Source organism: Perca fluviatilis, chromosome 5 (genome assembly GCF_010015445.1).
Source record: "Perca fluviatilis chromosome 5, GENO_Pfluv_1.0, whole genome shotgun sequence".
Lineage (NCBI taxonomy): Eukaryota > Metazoa > Chordata > Actinopteri > Perciformes > Percidae > Perca > Perca fluviatilis.
This window is the reverse complement of record NC_053116.1, coordinates 26,763,029-26,783,136: the sequence shown is the minus strand read 5'-3', so window position 1 is coordinate 26,783,136 and position 20,108 is coordinate 26,763,029. Positions and strand designations below refer to the sequence as shown.

The 20,108-nt window shown below is 41.5% G+C and overlaps 2 protein-coding genes across 4 annotated transcripts; one reads left to right on the top strand and one right to left on the bottom strand.

Moving 5' to 3' along the window:
- Window positions 1-104: 104 nt before the first annotated feature.
- On the bottom strand, window positions 105-7,327 carry LOC120559767. 2 transcript variants are annotated; one of them, XM_039801761.1, is made up of 10 exons: window positions 7,116-7,327; window positions 6,999-7,023; window positions 6,558-6,677; window positions 5,809-5,912; window positions 5,518-5,647; window positions 5,209-5,250; window positions 5,066-5,086; window positions 4,862-4,966; window positions 1,785-2,068; window positions 105-1,688 (listed from the first exon to the last, which is right to left on the bottom strand). In XM_039801761.1, exons 1-10 carry the CDS (start codon window positions 7,179-7,181, stop codon window positions 1,257-1,259), a joined length of 1,329 nt encoding a protein of 442 aa, XP_039657695.1. In that variant the 5' UTR covers window positions 7,182-7,327; the 3' UTR covers window positions 105-1,256. The 2 variants fall into 2 exon arrangements, with proteins under 2 accessions (XP_039657695.1, XP_039657696.1); XM_039801762.1 differs by having other exon boundaries at window positions 1,794-2,068; window positions 7,116-7,326.
- Window positions 7,328-7,331: 4 nt separating this feature from the next.
- chdh (choline dehydrogenase) lies at window positions 7,332-18,048 on the top strand. Of its 2 annotated transcripts, none has more exons than XM_039801759.1 (10): window positions 7,332-7,430; window positions 9,411-9,858; window positions 10,373-10,603; window positions 13,661-13,827; window positions 13,914-14,065; window positions 14,182-14,311; window positions 14,570-14,704; window positions 16,264-16,406; window positions 17,064-17,166; window positions 17,274-18,048. In XM_039801759.1, exons 2-10 carry the CDS (start codon window positions 9,440-9,442, stop codon window positions 17,690-17,692), a joined length of 1,899 nt encoding a protein of 632 aa, XP_039657693.1. In that variant the 5' UTR covers window positions 7,332-7,430; window positions 9,411-9,439; the 3' UTR covers window positions 17,693-18,048. The 2 variants fall into 2 exon arrangements, with proteins under 2 accessions (XP_039657693.1, XP_039657694.1); XM_039801760.1 differs by lacking the exon at window positions 7,332-7,430 and adding an exon at window positions 7,656-7,674.
- The last annotated feature ends 2,060 nt before the right edge of the window (window positions 18,049-20,108 follow it).

Here is a 20,108-nt window from a genome sequence, read left to right as displayed (position 1 = left end):
AAGATTAGGCTATACTTGTACTAGAACATGTTTACATGCTTTAATCCCTCGGACATGTTTCAGCTAGCCTGGATGCCAGCCGAATTTAGCCCCGCCCACAAAATTCGAGGTCGGGAAGCTAGAATCTGAGTATGACCACGTCAGGCTATGTTTCAGCAGTAATGTGACCCAGAATTGGTCGCATTACTGCTGAAACATATTGTTTATACTGCCGTTAGCCATGTAAAGTTAGCTACTTTAGTTAGTAGTTGACACTAAAAGATTATAGCAGCAATTTCTACAGTCAAAAACCAAATACTACTAACAGAAAATGTTTCAGGAGTAATGTGACCCGGAATTGGGGAGAATTTAACGACACTGGCAGCCAAGGTGACATTGTTTACTGTCGTTAGCATGTAGTTACATGGGACAATGTTAACGCCGCAGTGTTTAAAAAAAAAAAAAAAAACACTCCAGTCCTGCCTACTCTGAGCAGATGACCAAGCATAGAAGGCCAGCAGAGTTGCGTAAGACGTAGCCGAGAGTAGAAAAAAACTGTTGAAACCGTAGCGTTCAGAATAGTTGGAAATCTGAACGCTTTAGCTCGCAGGGATTTGTCTAAAATACCTTTACCTCATTATTTGTAAAAAATACAACATTATAACATTGTAGGTATGACAGAAAACATGGAAAAGCATAATATGTGACCTTTAGTAAATAATTGGGACATTCCCACTTGTCTGCTGGGCCCCTTGGCCTATCCAACGAACACAATACGAAAGGCATGAATCACCAATTTTATACCCATTAATCACCTTCAGGGGCACACGATGCAGGAGTAGCAACCACCTCTTTCTCGTTAATTGATATTTAAGAATTGCAGATTAAATAAACATAACAAATGAATACATCAAATTCATTATTTCTTAAATCTATTACATAACATTTTTTGTACTACTATTCATCAGTTTACAATGTCTACAGAGCATCTTTGAGGTGGATAACAAAAAATGGGAAACTTTGAGGTTATTACAAAATAGACAAATACAGTATGCAGTGCTTCAAACCACAGATGAAATACTGACAGAGACACATATCCACTTTGTGGTGTCCGCGCCAGTGTTTTGGTAACCAAAATCAGCATAGGTCTATGCCATACCTAAAACAAAGTAAAGTAAATAAATGCAGAAAGCGTAACAAAAGACTCAGCTATTCACTATCAACTATTCAGACTCATCCTCTTTATCCGCCAATCTAAACATTTTCATTAAAGATGTTCAAACAATAGCGACCACAGATCTCAATGGTTCCACCTCTCTGAAAATGCTTGGCTGATGTCCACCTAGTTTTTCTACAGCTTCCCTCAACTTCACTGTACACTTTTCACTGTAGGCATTCCCTGGTCTGAAGATCAGATCGGATATCTTCTTCTCATCTTGACTCTGGGTATGCAGACCCCTGCACAGCTTGTTTAAGTCCTTCACCAGACAAAAAGTCTTGCAGGCCCTCAGTTCCGGTGCCAGGTTACTAGGATTCTTGTCCTGCTGCTCGCCCAGCTGCACCACCCAGAACTTAGCCAAGTCGCTGGCGCTCTTCGCATGGCTCGCCACCATGTTGCGAATCAGTGGGTAAAGGTCATGAGCTGCTGCTGGGATGGCGGATTCTGGGAAGGTGTGGTTGGGAGGAGAGTGGCTGGTCTGTGAAGAGGACTGAGAGAAGATAACAGAGTTTTTTTTTCTTTTTTTAAATCACTCCTGGTCAGATGGCAAGAAATAAATAAATGATAAGTATGACATACAACTTACAATATCTACCTGTGGGCAGACGATGAGCACTCTGTGTGCAGCCTTGGCCTGTTCTGCCAGCCAGCGCATTGGACCCAGCTCTGCGATCTTCCCCTGCTGCCACATGTCGACAGCTACGTTGCAGCCGCCGTGCCACTGCAGGAACTCTGCTAGGGCCACCACGGCCTGCTGGAAGGCTGAATTCTCCGCAGGGTACACCATCAGGATGGGAATGGAAGCCATGGGAGATGTGGGCAACGTTTTGAAACCCAGTGAGTTGGTAAAGTTGGTTCCACAGCTTTTATCTGGAGAGCAAGAAAACATTGGAAATGACAGGTTAGTTATATTCAGCACCAGGAAGCAGTGTCAAACAAGTGATATAACCCAGAGGGGATTTCTGAATGTCTGTGGTTAGCCCAAGCTTTGATACATTTCAGTACTTTTTTTTTTTTATCAAACATTCAAATCTAGCAGGGGAAGCATGTTTCCTTTGCAAGATAACACAAAATGTAGCCACTATAGTAGTTACAGCTAAGCTCCTTTGCAATGTGACAGAAATTTGCACTTAATGTGTTGGGAAGCATTTTGCAAGTTTCACATATTTTGGTCCAGTAGCTAGTAACTGAGGACATATCCAAATCATGAGTGCAAGATTGGTAAGTGAGCCCATGCATCTACATTAAAGGGAAACTTCACCGATTAGCATTAAGCTTTGTATCAGTAGAAACCTGGTAGTATTTTTGAATGACCATGCTTCCCTCCCTCATGTCCCCCTGAGAGGGGAGATCTCTGTATTGTGGGTCTGGAAAAAAGCCTCAGATGACGCAAAATGACGATTTTTGCGTCATCTGAGGTTTTTTTGACTGTTGTTAGTACCCGATCCGTTCCACCGGCACAATCCGTTCTGCGCATGCGCAAGATGTTCACGCATGCGCTGTGGTACGAGGATTTACGACACTACCCAATCTGTTCCCACGCTAGCTAAGCTAATAGCTAATTCGGCGGACCGCTAGGTGATTATAGCGGTCTGCCGTTAGCCTCCACCGGGAAGCTAACGTTAGTTTAGCTAATGGTTAATTTGGCTAACCGCTAGCTGATTGTAGCGGTCTGCCGTTAGCCTCCACAGTTAAGCTAACGTTAGTTTAGCTAACAGCTAATTCGGCTAACCGCTAGCTGAGACAGCATGTAAACTTTAAAAGACCCTCAAAATAAAACTTGAAAATAAACGTTAACATATATAACAGCTGTTACGTCAGTTCTACTTGTGCTCATTTAAAATACAATCACTCAATACTTGTCTTTATTGTTATAACTGTAAAGTCTTAATTTAGCTGTAGCCTGCTTTTCCCATTATGTTTGACTTAACGTTATTTTAGACTGAATCTAGCTGTCCGTTCTGCCTGCACGATCCGTTCTGCGCATGCGTTATTTTAGACTGAAGGCTGTCGGTTAGCCGAATTAGCTGTTAGCTATCCCGGTGAAGGCTAGCGTGGAACAGATTGGGCAGGTCGTAAAACGGTATTATCATCTGCGCATACGTCATGGCATACGTGTCATCTTGCACATGCGCAGAACGGATCGTGCCGGTGGAACGGATCGGGTACTGACACCGGAGGCAAAAGACTACAGACTGTATTAGGAGCCACTTCCGCATAGCCCAAAGGGGGTTGGACTGTCGGCTTTTTCCGGAGATTGCCGGAACACAACAATTATGTGCATTCAAACTACCACACACGTGTACCACCAGGATACATTGGAACACATCGGAGAATATGCAGGACACTTTATTACAGACGCAATACTCCACACACTACGCGAGCTTTGCCTGCACGGAGACCAGCGGTAGTGCTCGATTCCTGTGGCCGGTAAAGTGACCTCATCAGCGGGGAGCGTTGAACGAGTGTGCCGGTGGAAAGCTAACGCTAGCCAGCCATCTGTTCACCAATCCTGCTTGCAAGTGTCCGCTCATTAAACAAACTGGACTACATCCAACTTCAACGAAACTCCCAACGCGAGTTCAGAGACTGCTGTGCTGTGTTTTTGTTGTTGTGGAAATATTGCTGTGGACAATCCAGCCTGCTGCTCTGTCACCGGGTAAGACTACTAGTGGAGGTGGGCTGTGTTACCCCGGACTGCCTGTTGCAGAAATGGGGTGATTTGTATCCAACTAACTGCTAACTGCTGGTGGAGTTTGTGACTGTAAAATGCCGACAATTCTAGCTACATCCCACGCAAATGTACGGTTGTGTTTATACTCGATGTTTATACCACAGCCCACCAAAAGCTAATGCTAGTAGCTATGTGTTAGCCTTCTTTTATTACATGGCTTGGTTGAATTCTAATGTAGAATGCGGTGTTAAAAATGTGTTATTTGGCAAGTGACCATGGTATAAGCGGGTTAATGCCCTTCGAGGTGTCCATTGTCAGGTATTAATGGACTTTGGCGGAGGCAACCGTCCTCCGCTGCGCGTCGGACGGTTCACGCCTCGCCGTCGTCCATTAATACCTGACAATGGACACCTCGTTGGGCATTAACCCTTACATAACAGACCGTTGCTAAGGATAACACACCGTTGCCATGCATAGCAGAGCGTTGCCATGGACACAGTTCTGTTCACTCTGGAGCTATCAATCAATCCGCTGAAAGAAGTCCGGATAATGTATCAGCTGTGGCAAAAAAAAAGCTTGTTTTAAATGTGTAACACCACTTGAGCCACGGTGAAACGTTTTTTCGTGTATATGGTTGAAATGACAATAAAACACACTTGTTGAGTTGATCGTCTCACTGTCTGTCTGTAAAGGGTAGGCGTGGCTTGGGAGTGGCCTCATACAGCAGCAAAGCAAGTGCATTCTGGGATTTGGTGTCTTTCATCCATATGAGCCAAAAACACATTTTCTGGCTTATCTCAGCCTAGAAGGCACCAATTTCAATTTTCTTTTCACATTTCTACTACATTAGTGACCCCATTTAAGATATATTCAGCTTTCCAGCGGTGAAATTTCCCTTTAAGTTGAGCATCTTTTCCATTCAACATCTGCTATTTTGTTGCCTAGGCGTTCTTTCATCAAAATGTCTTTAAAAAAAGTGTTGTATTTACAGATTATGAAGCAGGAACTTAGGATCATCAAACCGGCCAGTCCTCCAAAAATGGCACCCACCACTGTGCTCGTGAAGTCGCCATTATCAGGGACAGCTGATTTCTCTAAGCCATCACAGACAAACACATACACGCAAAACATATTACATTGATTAATTATATTGAGATTGTACTAACAGTGCTTTGTATAATTGTGATTCTTACCTAAATATGTGATCTCTGTTGCTGTGAAATAAAAAAAAATGTAAAAATAGAATTATCAACATCGTTGTTGTAAAGTACTAGGCCTATACATTATATATAAACATATACTGTACACACATTCACCAGCAAACAAGATTGCTTACCTGTAGGACCTGTAGTAGGCTTTGATGTAACACCTGAATTAACTAGAAAAGAAGGTTTAAACATTTGAATACTTTCCACATCATGCTGTCTGTATGGAAACAACATAGCAGCCATAACTGAGATTACAAAACACATTAAATATCTTTATCCCGCACCCGTCACATGTTTTGACGATTAGCCCTGATATTACCTACGTTATGCTTTTGACTCGTACTGACTTTCATGCCTTAGAGTGTGGATAACAAACCTTACTCAAATAAAATTTTAATTGACTATCAAAAAAGCTGACAATACAAAAATGAACTTACCTGCTGGACGAGGTATATCGATCGTGATATACTTATAGGCGTGACCGCTGTTTGGTGGAGGCAAAGGGAGATTGGCAGCTTGGATGACGATGTCGCCATAGCTTGCTTTTACTAAATAATGAAACCATTTCTAGATTTGGAAAGATAACAAAAGTTCCATTGAATTTCATCTTTTCAACCTCATATAGCGTTTGGTAGGTGTATCAATTCACTTCATTTCAACGTATGTTGTGCAGACAATCGCTGATTAAACCTACAGACATGTATGAGTCAAGATGCAATCCATGATACCTTGTCTGAGCTGAGGCCTGCCGTGGCCAAAACTGGTTTGTATTCACAGCGGTAGTCTTCCCCTCCAATTGCGATCCGAGTGCTTGTCAGAGTTCCAATACTAGCTGCAAAGAGAGAGAAAATGTCAGAGATCCTGTTTGACAAAAGACAGTATAAATAATAAATAGCCTATATTATATATTCCATCTTATTTTTCTCTCATATCTCTAATCACAATCATCTCACAAGCACACTTACAAACAATTTAAACACAAATATAAACATCCTACTACTCATAGACAAAGCGGACACCAAGACATGCACCTCCGTATCCTCATAACTCACCCACAACCCTTATTGTTGTTGTTTAGGCTTAACAATGTCCATATGTGTTGATTGTCACAGTGAATGTTTTCTGTTGTACATGCCACTGTTTACACATCAGTTGTGTCATGTCATTATGTCATGTTTCATCAATAAAAATAAAAAATGTTGCTGTTTCTCTACCATAAGGGGGCTCTTTCTGTCTCATACCTGCTATAAGCTTTTGATTATTCTTGGTTTCAGTGTTTCATGTATCTTGTATTTCTAGTTATGGAGAATTCATAATTTTAATGTTGATGATTTTCTATATTAAATGATTCCTTTTGAGATCTTCATTTCTGCATTACAGTTATGTTATTGAAATTGGACATTTTTCACAATGGTTCACAATGGTCAAATGGTTTTATAAGTTCCCATGTGGAAAAATAAAATGTGTTGTCTCCCACCATCAATGTTGATTGCCCAGCTGATGTTCATCATATCTTCTCCTCCCACTGTCATCCGCTCCACTCTCAGGTCCGCCAGGAAAGATGGAGAGGTATCACTGACAGGAGGAAAACTGGAACCTGGAACATGAGACAACAGTGCATGGTGCTCCCAATTTATAATGTGTATATTATTATTCTCTGAGATTTACAGTTATCAGATGTCAATTCAATTCAATTGCATTTCATATCAGCCCTCTTCTTTATATTCGTTAGTCTTTATATTTAGAGGTAATGGAATTTCCACTTGTGTCATACTGCCTCGTGTTCCATTGTTATGGAAACGACACTGGAGAATAGAATCAAATCAAACTGTACAAAATAGCTTTAAACACTGTTTTGGATCAAACCAAAAACCATCATGATATTAGGCTACTATAGAGTTGAGAGTTTTCCTCTTACCATGAAATTTAGAACACTCCACTTTCTGCAAAGAAATGCCAGAAATAGATTATTGAAATCAAGTTTTAATTTGAACAGAAACAACTGATGGCTCAGTCGCCAAAGTCGACAACTTACAATTTCATCTGATGTCCCCTGGGCCACGACATAGTAGAAAAAAAACAGCGAGGCTCCCCACATCATCAGCACCTGTTGGACCTTAATGAAAAAAAGTATAACTTGAATAAATAAATAGAAAAATAAGGGATAGAGCTACGTAGCCTACACTCCAACAATCCAAAGCGTCTGCCTGGTTACCGGAGTACTTGTTGAACGTACGGTCAGTGACACGCTGGTTTTATTCTGTTTTAAATCGGCCCACCACACTAAGCCCCGCCCACGACCGTTTTCAGCTCAGCTACGTTACTTTCATTGGAAAGAAGAGTTGGCGAGGTAAGGTCTGCTTTTTCTGCTGCTTAATTCACATGCTCGCGTCTATGTTGGCGTTAAACTACTCCGGCCTCACCTCGGTTTAAATTAAACGAAGTTTGTAAAGTTAAGTTAACCTACATGCAGTTATTCCCTTGCACTGCTATAAACCACGACGGAAATGGTCAATCTAATCTATCCAAACCTGACGGCAAGTCCCTAAAAAAGTCTCAACAGCGATGTCAACATAAGCCTTATCCCTCTAACGGTAATAACTACACTGTAAACGTGTTAAAACCGAAGCCTTTGGAAGGTGATGTATCAAGCAGTAATGTATCTAAAATGTAGCTCGGTACTGTAGAAGTTAGACTCCAGACTGTAACACTGATAAGGTAACAGTTACGAAATCGGCCTTTCATCGTGAACATTTAATTCAGGCTAGCCTTACAAAATAAGTTAGTGAAAGTTGGAGACTTCATGCGTAAAATGTGTTGAACATAAGTATGGCGTCTCCGTTTATTAGAAGGTATTTGCCGACATTTCAGGCTGTTTGCTGAGTTCATCTGGTCATTGGTTGGCTTATTGCTATGACCTATTCCTGACCTACGTTCCTGCCTTTTCCTTGAATGAGGAAGACTAAATTCTCCATGGAGTAAATGCACTATTTCCCTTTAATAAAACATTTACAGTCAAGATCAGCTTGATTGCAACCTTTGCTCTGTAACATTTTGCACAGTAGACTTCACACTCACACTCACACGCACACGCAGACAAAAGCTTTCCTGATGCTCCTCTGCACAAAATGACAAAATGATCACATTTCCTTTTTAACCTGACTAGGTATGATCTTTCTGCACTTACTGCAGCACAGAGGAGCGAAATACTGGTTGAGACACAAATGATAAATAACCGGGGCTCTTAGGTCAGGTATTTCTAGTTGTTCATTTAACTGCCGGTCATTTTAAAAGAATGAATTAGGACTATAAGAAGGACAAGGTGTGGCTGAAGTAATATTAAATAACATATTAACCAAAAGCCTCTCTGTAACCCACAGTCTGCACACTTAGCAGGATAGTACACAGATGAGTGTTACTTTTGGACCTGTTTATATTTATTTATTAGTTTATTTGTCAGGGACAATGCCAAAGGCATTTTAACAGGTTTCAATAACACGATAATTAGTTAAATTGAGCACATAATAAAAAGTGTCTCATATATGTGGCATGATCATATCAATGACAATATTTACATCCCATTACAATAATTTTACATGTGTTGTATATGTGTATGTGTGCACTTGTGTATTTTCCTCAATAATGGTAATGTGCATAATTTAATGAGTGTGTCTATGTGCATGCATGCACATAGTCTTTATGAGTATGTATGTTTATCTATGTGTATCTTTTCTTCTATCTGCATACGTGTCCATGTGCATGAATCCCTGCACAAGTACGTGATCAGAGATCAGTGATAGCTAGTTTGGTTTGGTTTCAGTTAGGGCTGCACAATTAATCGCAATTGTATCAATTTGCAATATGGACTAGTGCAATATCCAAATTGCAGGGGGGCACAATATTTGTTAATGGCAAAATATGTGTCAAACCATTCTGTATTGTGGTGCTGCAGAGACGTCCCGGCCTACAAATCATATCCTACAGACTAAAGAAAAAAATCTTTGTTTGGTACAGATCCTCGCAAAAATCACACTATAATCATTTTAATTTCTTTCATAATAATGATACAAAAACGATCATTCACTCCAATATCGTGAATCATATCGCAATCACAATATCAGTAAAAATAATCGCAATTAGATATTTTCCTCATATCGTGCAGCCCTAGTTTCAGCCAGTGTTTTACCTTTTCATTAAACATTTTGACAGCCCGATAGTAGTTTTGTAATTATTAAAGTTAATTCAACACTGTCAGATACACTAGTTTGAGTCCCAGTTCCAGCCTGCCCCCTCAAGTGCATCCTTTAATGTGTGTTGTTGTGATTTACAGTGAATGAAGAAAGCCCTCCCAGAAGCAGGATGTCGTTTTTGGCCAATTTAGGCCAAACTGGAGCCCGACGAGTTGTGACTCGAGGGAGATTTACAAGGGATGGCAGGTGCCTGTTTACCGGTTTGCTAGAATTTGTCCCCAGGACCAGAAACATGGGCCAGTCCTTCTTCTGCGCCTCCTCAAACCATTACAGATGCTTTAGTGCCACAGCTGCTCATTTGAACGCTTCATCATCACCTACAGCCAATCAGAAAACACCGTCCTACAGTTATATCATTGTTGGAGCAGGGTCAGCGGGCTGCGTCCTTGCCAACCGTCTCAGTGAGGATACCCATGAGTCTGTGCTGCAGCTGGAGGCTGGGCCTAAGGACATGGTGTTAGGCAATTTACGACTCTCATGGAAGATCCACATGCCCGCTGCGCTGACCTACAACCTCTGTGATGACAAGTACAGTAGCTAAACAATTCCTTAATAAATAATGTCTTGGTGCTGATGTGTTTCCCTTGCCATTCTACACATACTGTTTCCAAGCGTGTGCAAACCTATATACAACTTCAGCACAAATACAGAGGACGTGTACAATTTTAAAATTATGTGACTTTTTTTTTTTACCAACGCCCCACTGTAAAACTCCACTGTAATTGCTATCACACAGTTTACTCACTTAGAGGTTTTGTAAACATGAAAGAAGGAAATACGTTCTGTCATTATAGAATAAAATGAATTATTACTTATAGAAATGCACAAAAATTCAAATATGATTTTATGCTATTTTAGACTATTAAAGCTACAATACATGAAACATAGATATGTCATTTAAACAAATTATCTATGTATCACATTGGTTCAATTTATTAGTCCAGCATTTCATATCAGTCTCATTATAATAACGATAAACAGACAGATATTGGTTCCATTTTAATGCCATGCTGTATGTCTTTTCATTTTCTTCTCTCATCAGGTATAACTGGTACTACCACACTTTACCTCAGGCCCACTTAAACAACCGGGTGATGTACTGGCCGAGGGGCCGTGTCTGGGGCGGGTCCTCTTCACTCAACGCCATGGTGTACATTCGTGGACACGCTGAAGACTACAATCGCTGGCAGACAGAGGGGGCAGAGGGCTGGGATTATGAACACTGTCTGCCTTACTTTAGGAAAGCTCAGTGTCATGAGCTGGGAGAAAACAGGTACCTAACAAAAATATCTGCAGGACTTTTTTTTTTTTTTATCCGAAGGCCATTGGAGTATCCTTTAACTTGTTATCAAATCATTTTAATATGCATGGACCGAGTTTGAGTGGAACCCTAACTCTGGCAGTGCTAGTGCCTCAGTCCTACAGACTCACCAGGCTTGATGCGGCAGAATGCGTCCTGGGTGGTAAATGTAATGTGTAGGGGCACAGTGAAGCTCTCACATTGCCTGGTCATGAGCATCTAAGGTTAAATGCAGTGCGTCATAAATCTAATTATAGCACAAGAAACTGGGAAACATGCAAATGAAGAAGGTAAATGGCAGCTCAGATATTAACCTGCGTGTTTACCAGAATGATAAAGAATGGAAACAAGTGACATTCTAGGTATCACAGGTTGAAGTGATGCATGTGTCTGTCTGTGCTATGGTGAAAGACAGAGAAATTAGATTGTATTATATACTATGTTGTGTAATTTATCAGAGACTGGAATTATCATCCCATGCATCCATGGAAAACGGATCCTGCAGTGGTAGATTAACATAATGCTTCCACCGAGTACTGCATAACCAAATCTTAAAAGCAGGAAGGAAAACACCTACTCATTACTCAACATAATGTCAATGCCAAGCCTGACTGATGCTGGGGTTTTTAAATGTTCCAAGTTATCCCATAACTACATGTACACAGCTTTCTACAAAAGGTAGCACAGCTGGTAATACACATTTTTAATATTGTTGCAATGTTGATCATTGAATACCTATACACGATTCCCATAGATAGATTTTCACATTTTGAAATGGAACTGCTCTCATCTTTGGGACTCATTCATAGGCCTGTCACGATAAAAAATTTGGCTGGACGATAAATTTTCCCAGAAATTATTGCGATAAACGATAATATTGTCGTTCTGAGACCATTTTCATCTAATATAATGGCATAATAATGCAGGTACACCTTTTCAAAGATCAATACACTTTTATTTCTAAAGAATATTGAACACTGGAACTCGCGAATCAGCCGGATCTGATTAATTCAGACAAGCGAGTGAAGTCTCTCCTCGAGCTCAGGGTAAAGCAAATCGACAACAAAAGCCATTCTTTCACTTCTGAAATAACCTATAATGTTCTGCACATAGCCTAGCTAGGCATACTGTAGGTTTGGTGTAAAAATGTATTATGTTGAAATGCAATTAGGTCGAGCACACAGTCGATAAAAAAAAATAAAATAATGTATTCACTGCTAGCATTTCTCCGTTCCTGTTTCTATGTCTGCATGGAAAGTAGGGCTGGGCGATATGGAGAAAATCAAATATCACGATATTTTTGACCAAATACCTCAATATCGATACCGCAACGATATTGTAGTTTTGACTATTGGTGCTTTCACAAAATATTTACACAATGAGATTTTTGATAAATAATCATCAGTAATGTGGATATAATGACTAAGAGGGTAAAGGCAAATAATAGAACAGTTACAACAGTCTGGTGAGTTCATAAAATGACATAACTTTGCTGTAATGCAGTCTTTAAAACCAGGAAAAGACACCACTTATGCTCTATTACGATATTACGATATCCATTATCTAAGACGATATCTAGTCTCATATCACGATATCGATATAATATTGATATATTGCCCAGCTCTAATTGAAAGCCTATATGTTGCTTAGGCTACACTAAGTTAAGACAATAAATAAACAGTCTGGTTCAAAACGTTTTCTTTTCCGTGACTAAATGGCTCTCCTGTGAGCACCTGCATGAGGTGGCGAGTGGGTGTGCGCAGTAGGACTGAGTTTTCTTGGCGATTTAGCAATACTGACTCAAGTGATTCAAGTGACTCGCACTTGAATCAGTTTAGTGAGTGACTCAGAATAACCCGAATCCTTAAAAGGAACCGGGTTTGCCAGGCCTAGTCTGCAGGTCAGAGCTTCGCGGGGGCGGGCCGACACACACACACACACTCACACGATACTGGGAATTTTGGTATCGATCCGATACCAAGTAAATACAGGGCTAGTATCGCCGATACCAATACAGATACCGATACTTTTTACTTGTAACGTCACGATCATTGAATCATTTTGTGATTTTGCCTTTAGTCAGTTGATTATGATTATGATAAAATAAAACACAGGACAAAGATTTTAGGCAAATCTAAATGTTTTTATTTACTAACTAGAACAATATAAAAAAATGTAACGGTATAAAAATAATAAATTAATATAACAAAATATAAATATAACAATGTAATGCAAATTGGTGGTGTTACCACAATGGCGAATTACTTTTTTGCACACATCACATGTGGCAGTGTCCGTATCAGCTGGAGTGAATAAACTCCACACAGCGCTTCTCTTTCTTTCCGCAATCATCACGGGCTTCTCTCGCTGTTCTGACTCTCCACTCTCCGCCTCCGGCAGAGCTGGGGGGGGGTTGGGGGCAGAGAGAGAGAGAGAGAGAGAGAGACGCTGTTTGCACACTGCGCACAGACTTGGAGAGACGCTGTGCTCGCATGAACTCGGAGAGAAACTGCAACAAAAGTATCGATCTCATCACGACAGTATCAATGATACCAATACTCATCTTGGTATCGATACTTTCGATATTTAGATCGATACGCCCAGCCCTAACACACACACACATACACACACACCATACGCCAGCCACCACATCACTTCTGTTTACTGATAGCTATCATTTACCTCAGGCTAATTAATTAGCTAGTAAGTGGCGATTTTTGGCAGCCAGCCTTCCAAAAGAAAGCACAATGAAATTAAATAACCGATCATTAACCGTTGACCGACAAGCAGATAACGGAGTCTCAGTTCACTTGTACCGGTTAATGCTCTGTGCATTGTCGGACACATGCAGCCACTTTCCTGAAACCGCTTGCGAGACTGACAAGTCCACAGCAGCCCGTGGCGGTCATGTCCGAGCCTGTCTCCACCGCCTCCATCGAGCTGATTTTTTTTTAATCGTGCGATTAATTGATTTATTGACTATCGCGACAGGCCTACTCATTCAGTTTGTTTTTCTTGTGTGTACCTTAGGTACCGGGGAGGCAGCGGACCTCTTCATGTGTCCAGAGGGAAGACCAACCATCCCCTTCATAAAGCTTTCATTGAGGCGGGGCAGCAGGCAGGATACCCCTTCACTGATGACATGAACGGACACCAACAGGAGGGCTTGGGCTGGATGGACATGACTATTTTTAAAGGTTAAAAGAAAAAGGAACTTCTCTAACCAATAAGCATTGATACATCTTTTAGCATAGTCTACATCTCATTGCCCAAATCTGTCCAGGAAAGAGGTGGAGCACAGCGAGTGCCTACCTGAGACCTGTTCTGGGTCGGCCCAACCTGAAGACAGAGGTGCACTGCTTGACCACCAAGATCCTGTTTGATGGCAACCGCGCCGTGGGTGTAGAATACACACAGAAAGGACAAAAGAAAAGGGTAAGATGCATGCTGACGTTAGCGTTTAAATCAAAGCACTACTGTGCCTAATCACATAGCTGCAAACATGGATGTTTCAATCATTCACTCATTTGTTTATACTGCTCACTCTTTAGGCATTTGCAGATAAAGAGGTGATATTAAGTGGAGGAGCCATTAACTCCCCTCAGCTTCTCATGCTGTCTGGAGTGGGAAACGCTGATGACCTGAAACAACTTGGCATCCCTGTAGTTCAGCACTTACCAGGTACATTTTGTGCACTTTATTTTACTATGTAAGCATTTAAAACTGAAATGGGGAGAAAAAAAATGTTATAGAGTTTTTCAGTCTTTTTTAATATGAGCACATGACCACATTAAACACATCAAACACAATAAAAGAGTGATTCATTTCCACCTGTTCCATGCTTACAAACAGACCAGGCCTGGGGTGCATTGTATTATAATGACTGGTAATAATGCCTCTCTCTCGTTGCCTTCCTCTCTTGTCTCTGTTGTTTCTCAGGTGTTGGCAGTAACCTGCAGGATCATTTGGAGCTGTACGTCCAGCAGCAGTGCACGCAGCCTATCACCCTGTACAAGGCCCAGAAACCTTTCCACATGGTCAAGATAGGCCTGGAGTGGCTCGCTCTGTTTACTGGTAACCAAAACACACACATTATCCCAAATGTTCTACAAAAAATTGTGAATTTCTATTATTCATAGCCATTACCATAGGCAAACTCAATGTAGAAAGGTAAGCAGCGCTTCAGCAGCGCCGCAGCAGCAACACTGTCTATGTGGACTGCACACATGTGCGAGCCGCAGCAGTTTCAGCGAGGTAGCCGTCACGCGCTGCTCATGCAGGCTGTGTGGCCCGGGGGTTAACGGTGTACCGGCCTGCAGCATTGGTTCTCTTCAAAGGCTGCAGGTGGGCAGATACGGGGCAGAGAGGCCGCTATTTATATCACAACAGCAATCATGGGGGTTGTTAAGGAAAAACTCAGGAGCAGCACAACTCATTTCACATACATGAATAAGGTTCAGGAGACGTAGGACTTACACAGAAGCATTTAATGAACACTCAATTGAGGAGACAATTAAGCAGGCAGTACAGTTTAACCACGGTGTGTTATTGTGCAGTGCCTTCCCAACTCTCTGAAGTTACCTGTAAAGGTAAACAAATATATTGCAGTTGCCTAAACACAGATGCTAAAGCCTAGTTCATCCTCTCTCTCTCTTGAAAGTATGCTAAAGTGTGGCTGGCCCACCGACCTCCAAAAGGAGACAGTCCTGAGACAAAACATTCCCTTATCATGCAGCTGCTTATACATGAACAGGTTTGGTTATTAGAGACTGGCCGAATAATCTCGTCCCCTGACCTGTGACCTATGAATGACCTGATGTTGTCTAAGCTTTCCCTTTAGTCGTCATCATAACACAACATGGTGTTTCTGGAAATTCCACCACAGGGTTCTTTTAAAGAGCTTTCTTAATCAGGACTGACAAATCATGTAGTGAAATGTGATGTTAAAGTGGCCATATTATGCTCATTTTCAGGTTCATAATTGTATTTTGAGGTTGTACCAGAAGGTTTACATGGTTTAATTTTCAAAAAAAACATATTTTTGTTGTACTGCATATTGTTGCAGATCCTCTTTTCACTCTGTGTGTTCAGTTCTCTGTTTTAGCTACAGAGTGAGGCATCGCACTTCTATCCCATCTTTGTTGGGAGGCACACATGCACAGTAGCTAGCTAAGGATCACATCAGCTAGCTAAAGGCAGGACACATTCAGAAACCCGTATTTCACTCAAAACAGCATGGATGTTGTTGTTTTTTTCCACGTTTGTATGCATGTGGAAGCACACAAAATAACAACCCAAATCTTTTTTCATAATATGGGCACTTTAACTGGCACAGAATACAGACTGTGGGCTAGTGGGTGAGCTTGGTACAGGTGGTCATGGCAGGAAATGCTGCCGTTGTGTGAGGTGGTGTATCAGCCAGACAGTCTTAAGACTTGACACACACCTTCACAATCACAGACACAAACTAAATAGATCACACCCCTGGCAACTCATACACATACAACACAGGTGCAAAAATATCATGAGAAATATCACTACACAGCAAAAAAAAAAAAAAGGTGAAGTATCTGAGTTTTGACGTGTCTACACCATGTCCCACCATCTCAATTACCATGACAACTGTCCCCTAGGTTACGGCGCAACAGCCCACTTGGAGAGTGGAGGGTTCATCCGCAGTCGGCCACACGTCACACACCCCGACATCCAGTTTCACTTCCTGCCCTCGCAGGTCATCGACCACGGACGAGTTGCCTCCAAGGTCGAGGCATATCAGGTGTGTGTGTGTGTGTGTGTGTGTGTGTGTGTGTGTGTGTGTGCGGGCTGTATTCACTATTTCACTATTTCGCTTCTTTGATATTTCCCGAGAGTCAGTGCAGTGACATTATGTATAGCTGTTTTCCAGAGAAGTATACCTGCGAGTTAGGAGGTACTTTATATTCATTGGATTTCTGATGAAGTTCCACTGAAGGCTTTGGGTTATTTGTGTTTGAAGAATGGGCAGGTTTATTTCATGAGTTAATGTGTGCGGGAACCATGCATGCCGAATGCTATAACAGGAAATGGCATAATGGGTAACATCTGTAGAACTGAACAAACAACAAAACAATAGAGCCGTTGTGTTGAAAGTGTTAACTGAATGTAGGCATAGTCAAAAACACATTTGTCACTTAGCAGAAAAAAACACTGAGTCAGAGTTTGGAAGAAACTCTGATTTATCAGTGTGGTTGCTCGTGATGCACCAGAAGGGCTTGCATTGCACAAATAAGGTCACAGATATATGTTGGTTTAGTTGTCTCTTACAGTGAAGTTGCGTAAGGAAGGGATCTTCTCACCGTCAGTGTGGAGAGAAGAAAGTCTAACAGTACGGTATGGCTTGGAAGTTCGAATACAAAACATACCATAGAGATGAGTGTTTGTGTTTGTGCCGTAGGTTCATGTCGGTCCAATGAGAAGCACCAGTATCGGCTGGATAAAGCTGAAGAGCGCCAACCCTTTGGATCACCCAATTCTCCAGCCAAACTATCTCTCCACCGGTAAGATTCAGTCTATTTCCCAAGAGAACAAACTCTATGAGACCTGGAGTTGGGTTAAACTGATGATATTAAATCCATTTAAAAATAAAAATTTCCTCTCCTCCCAGATGTTGATGTGTGGGAGTTCAGGGAGTGTGTCAAACTCTCCAGAGAGATTTTCACCCAGAAGGCCTTCGACCCGTTCCGTGGTAGCGAAGTCCAACCCGGTCCTCAGGTCCAATCCGACACCGACATTGACGCTTTTGTTCGGCAGAAAGCTGACAGCGCCTACCACCCGTCCTGCACCTGCAAGATGGGCTCGCCATCCGACCCGATGGCGGTTGTCGACTCGAACACGCGCGTCCTGGGGCTGGAGCGGCTGCGTGTGGTCGACGCCTCCATCATGCCCAGCATTGTCAGCGGCAACCTGAACGCTCCGACCATCATGATGGCAGAGAAGGCTGCTGACATCATCAGAGGTCGCCCTCCTCTGGTTGACCCCGGGGTTCCCGTGTACCGACCGCCGACACTCGACACACAGAGATGAACAGAGAGAGCGAGTAAAGGGTAAACACAATCCCAAATCAACAATCCATTATCAAGCAACAACAGCAGTGAACAGCTAATTGTGTTATGATTATTTTGCCCTGGATCTGATAATACCATTGATTTTAGCAGTTTACATGTAAAAATCTAGTTTTTCAGTAGCTTACTTGGAGTCTTCTGATTAGGAAACAGGGGCTCTGTCACTTGTTGTTATTCTCCATCTCAAGTAACCTTAAAGCTAATGTGATTTTAGGGACCGTTCAGTATTTATGGAATGGACCACCTGAGGAAAATAGGGGAGGGTCTTGTCTTTTTATTCTTTGTTGATGGGAGGGTCATCCAATTTTTTTAAGTCTAGGGGGGAGGGTCACCCAACTTTTGTATTCATGAGAACAGCAAAATTTCAAAGTGGCTTGTTTGGTGCATAATTATCCATGTAGCTCCATGTAGCTCTCTCAGTCTCGGCCCCTATCGCTAGCAGATAGGTCCCTCCCTGTTCAGCTTTAGAGACCATGGGATTTCCCAAACTGAATAAATTCCGCTCGCACATATAAACACAAAACTGCTTTGCTAGCTCCATCGTGTTGTAACTAAGACATCTGCTGAAAAAATAATGTTATTCATTAGCATGATTGCTGTACTGTTTAGTTCAAAAACATAGAAAAAACACCGTACGAAAACATAGCGGACCAGACGCAAGGTTTTATTTTGAAAAGTCGAAGCTCACGGACAGCACCAAGCCGGGAGGGCATGAGACGGGAGGTCTCCAGGCTGCAGCCATACCTGACTCAAATATCCTTTCGGTCCCGGTGATTATTTGTGAAATTGTGCCAACGACAGCCTTTTCAAGGCATTTGAGCAGGAAGGAGTGGTAGCATGCAAGCTCCCAAATTGACGCTCGTCTGAGAAATGGAGTTTTGGACAGAGGTGGAAAAAGTACTAAAATATTGTACTCAAGTAAAAGTACAAATACTTTGATTAAACATTACTCAAGTACAAGTAAAAATACCTATCTGAAAAATTACTCAAGTAAAAGTAATAAGTAACTCATTTAAAATGTACTTTAAGTAAAAGTTACTTAGTTAAATTTTTTTTTTAAACTGTAAAACGGGCGGGGGAGGGGGAATCTCTCCCATGTAGAGAAAATAGGACAAGGGGTCATAAATCCAAAACTATTTTTGTTTTTAATTAAAGACAAATCTATACAAGGGTATAAACATTTATACAAATGTATACACATGTAATAACAACATAACCCATGTCACACGTTATTTAAGACCCTTCGAAAGATATAATGTGCAATTTTAGTTCGGACCATCCCATAAAATGTTTTCAAACAATCAATTGAAAGTAAAAGTACCATACATTGGTAGTTCTGAGGGCCATCCTTCTTTTCTTCACAAACAAACAACAGTTATAATGCAAATCAAGGCCAAATCACGTGTTTCTCGCCATAAATGGGTTAGACCCATAGACTGTTAATTACAGTATCTCACAAAAGTGAGTACACCCCTCACATTTTAGTAAATATTTCATTATATCTTTTAATGGGACAACACTGAAGCAATTACACGTTGCTCCAATGTAAAGTAGTAAGTGTCCAGCTTGTATAACAGTGTAAATGTGCTGTCCCCTCAAAATAACTCAACACACAGACATTAATATCTAAACTGCTGGCAACTAAAGTCAGTCCACCCCTATGTTAAATTCCCATAGAGGCAGGCAGATGTTTATTATAAAGGCCAGTTATTTCATGGATCCAGGATACTATGCATCCTGATAAAGTTCCCTTGGCCTTTGGAATTAAAATAGCCCCCCCCCCCACATCATCACATACCCTTCACCATACCTAGAGATTGGCATGGGGTACTTTCCATAAAATCTTCTCTCAATGCAAATCAAACCAGCTATTAGGCTAACCGACATAAAACCATGCCAATCTCTAGGTATGGTGAAGGGTATGTGATGATGTGGGGGGGGGAGTTTTTAATTCCAATGGCCAAGGGATGTTTATCAGGATGCATAGTACATACTCTACATTGGAGCAACGTGTAATTGCTTCAGTGTTGTCCCATTAAAAGATATAATGAAATAGTTACTAAAATATGAGGGGTGTATTCACTTTTGTGAGATACTGTATATTAATATAAACAGACCCTAATGTTCACAGCCCAGACTATAGCAGCTAGCTTCTACACACCTAAGTAGCCCATATGAGCTAATTAGATGTATGTGAATTAATTTAGCCAGTCTCCTACATACAGTACGTTGTCCTGGCAGGAGTGGGTAATTCATTTTCCCAAGGGGCCACATGAGAAACAGGGACTGTTGTGGAGGGTCGGACCAATAGGCTAAACTTAATTCTGCTCAATATTAATTTTATGTCAGGCGACACGTTCTCAAACGTCTCTTTTTTT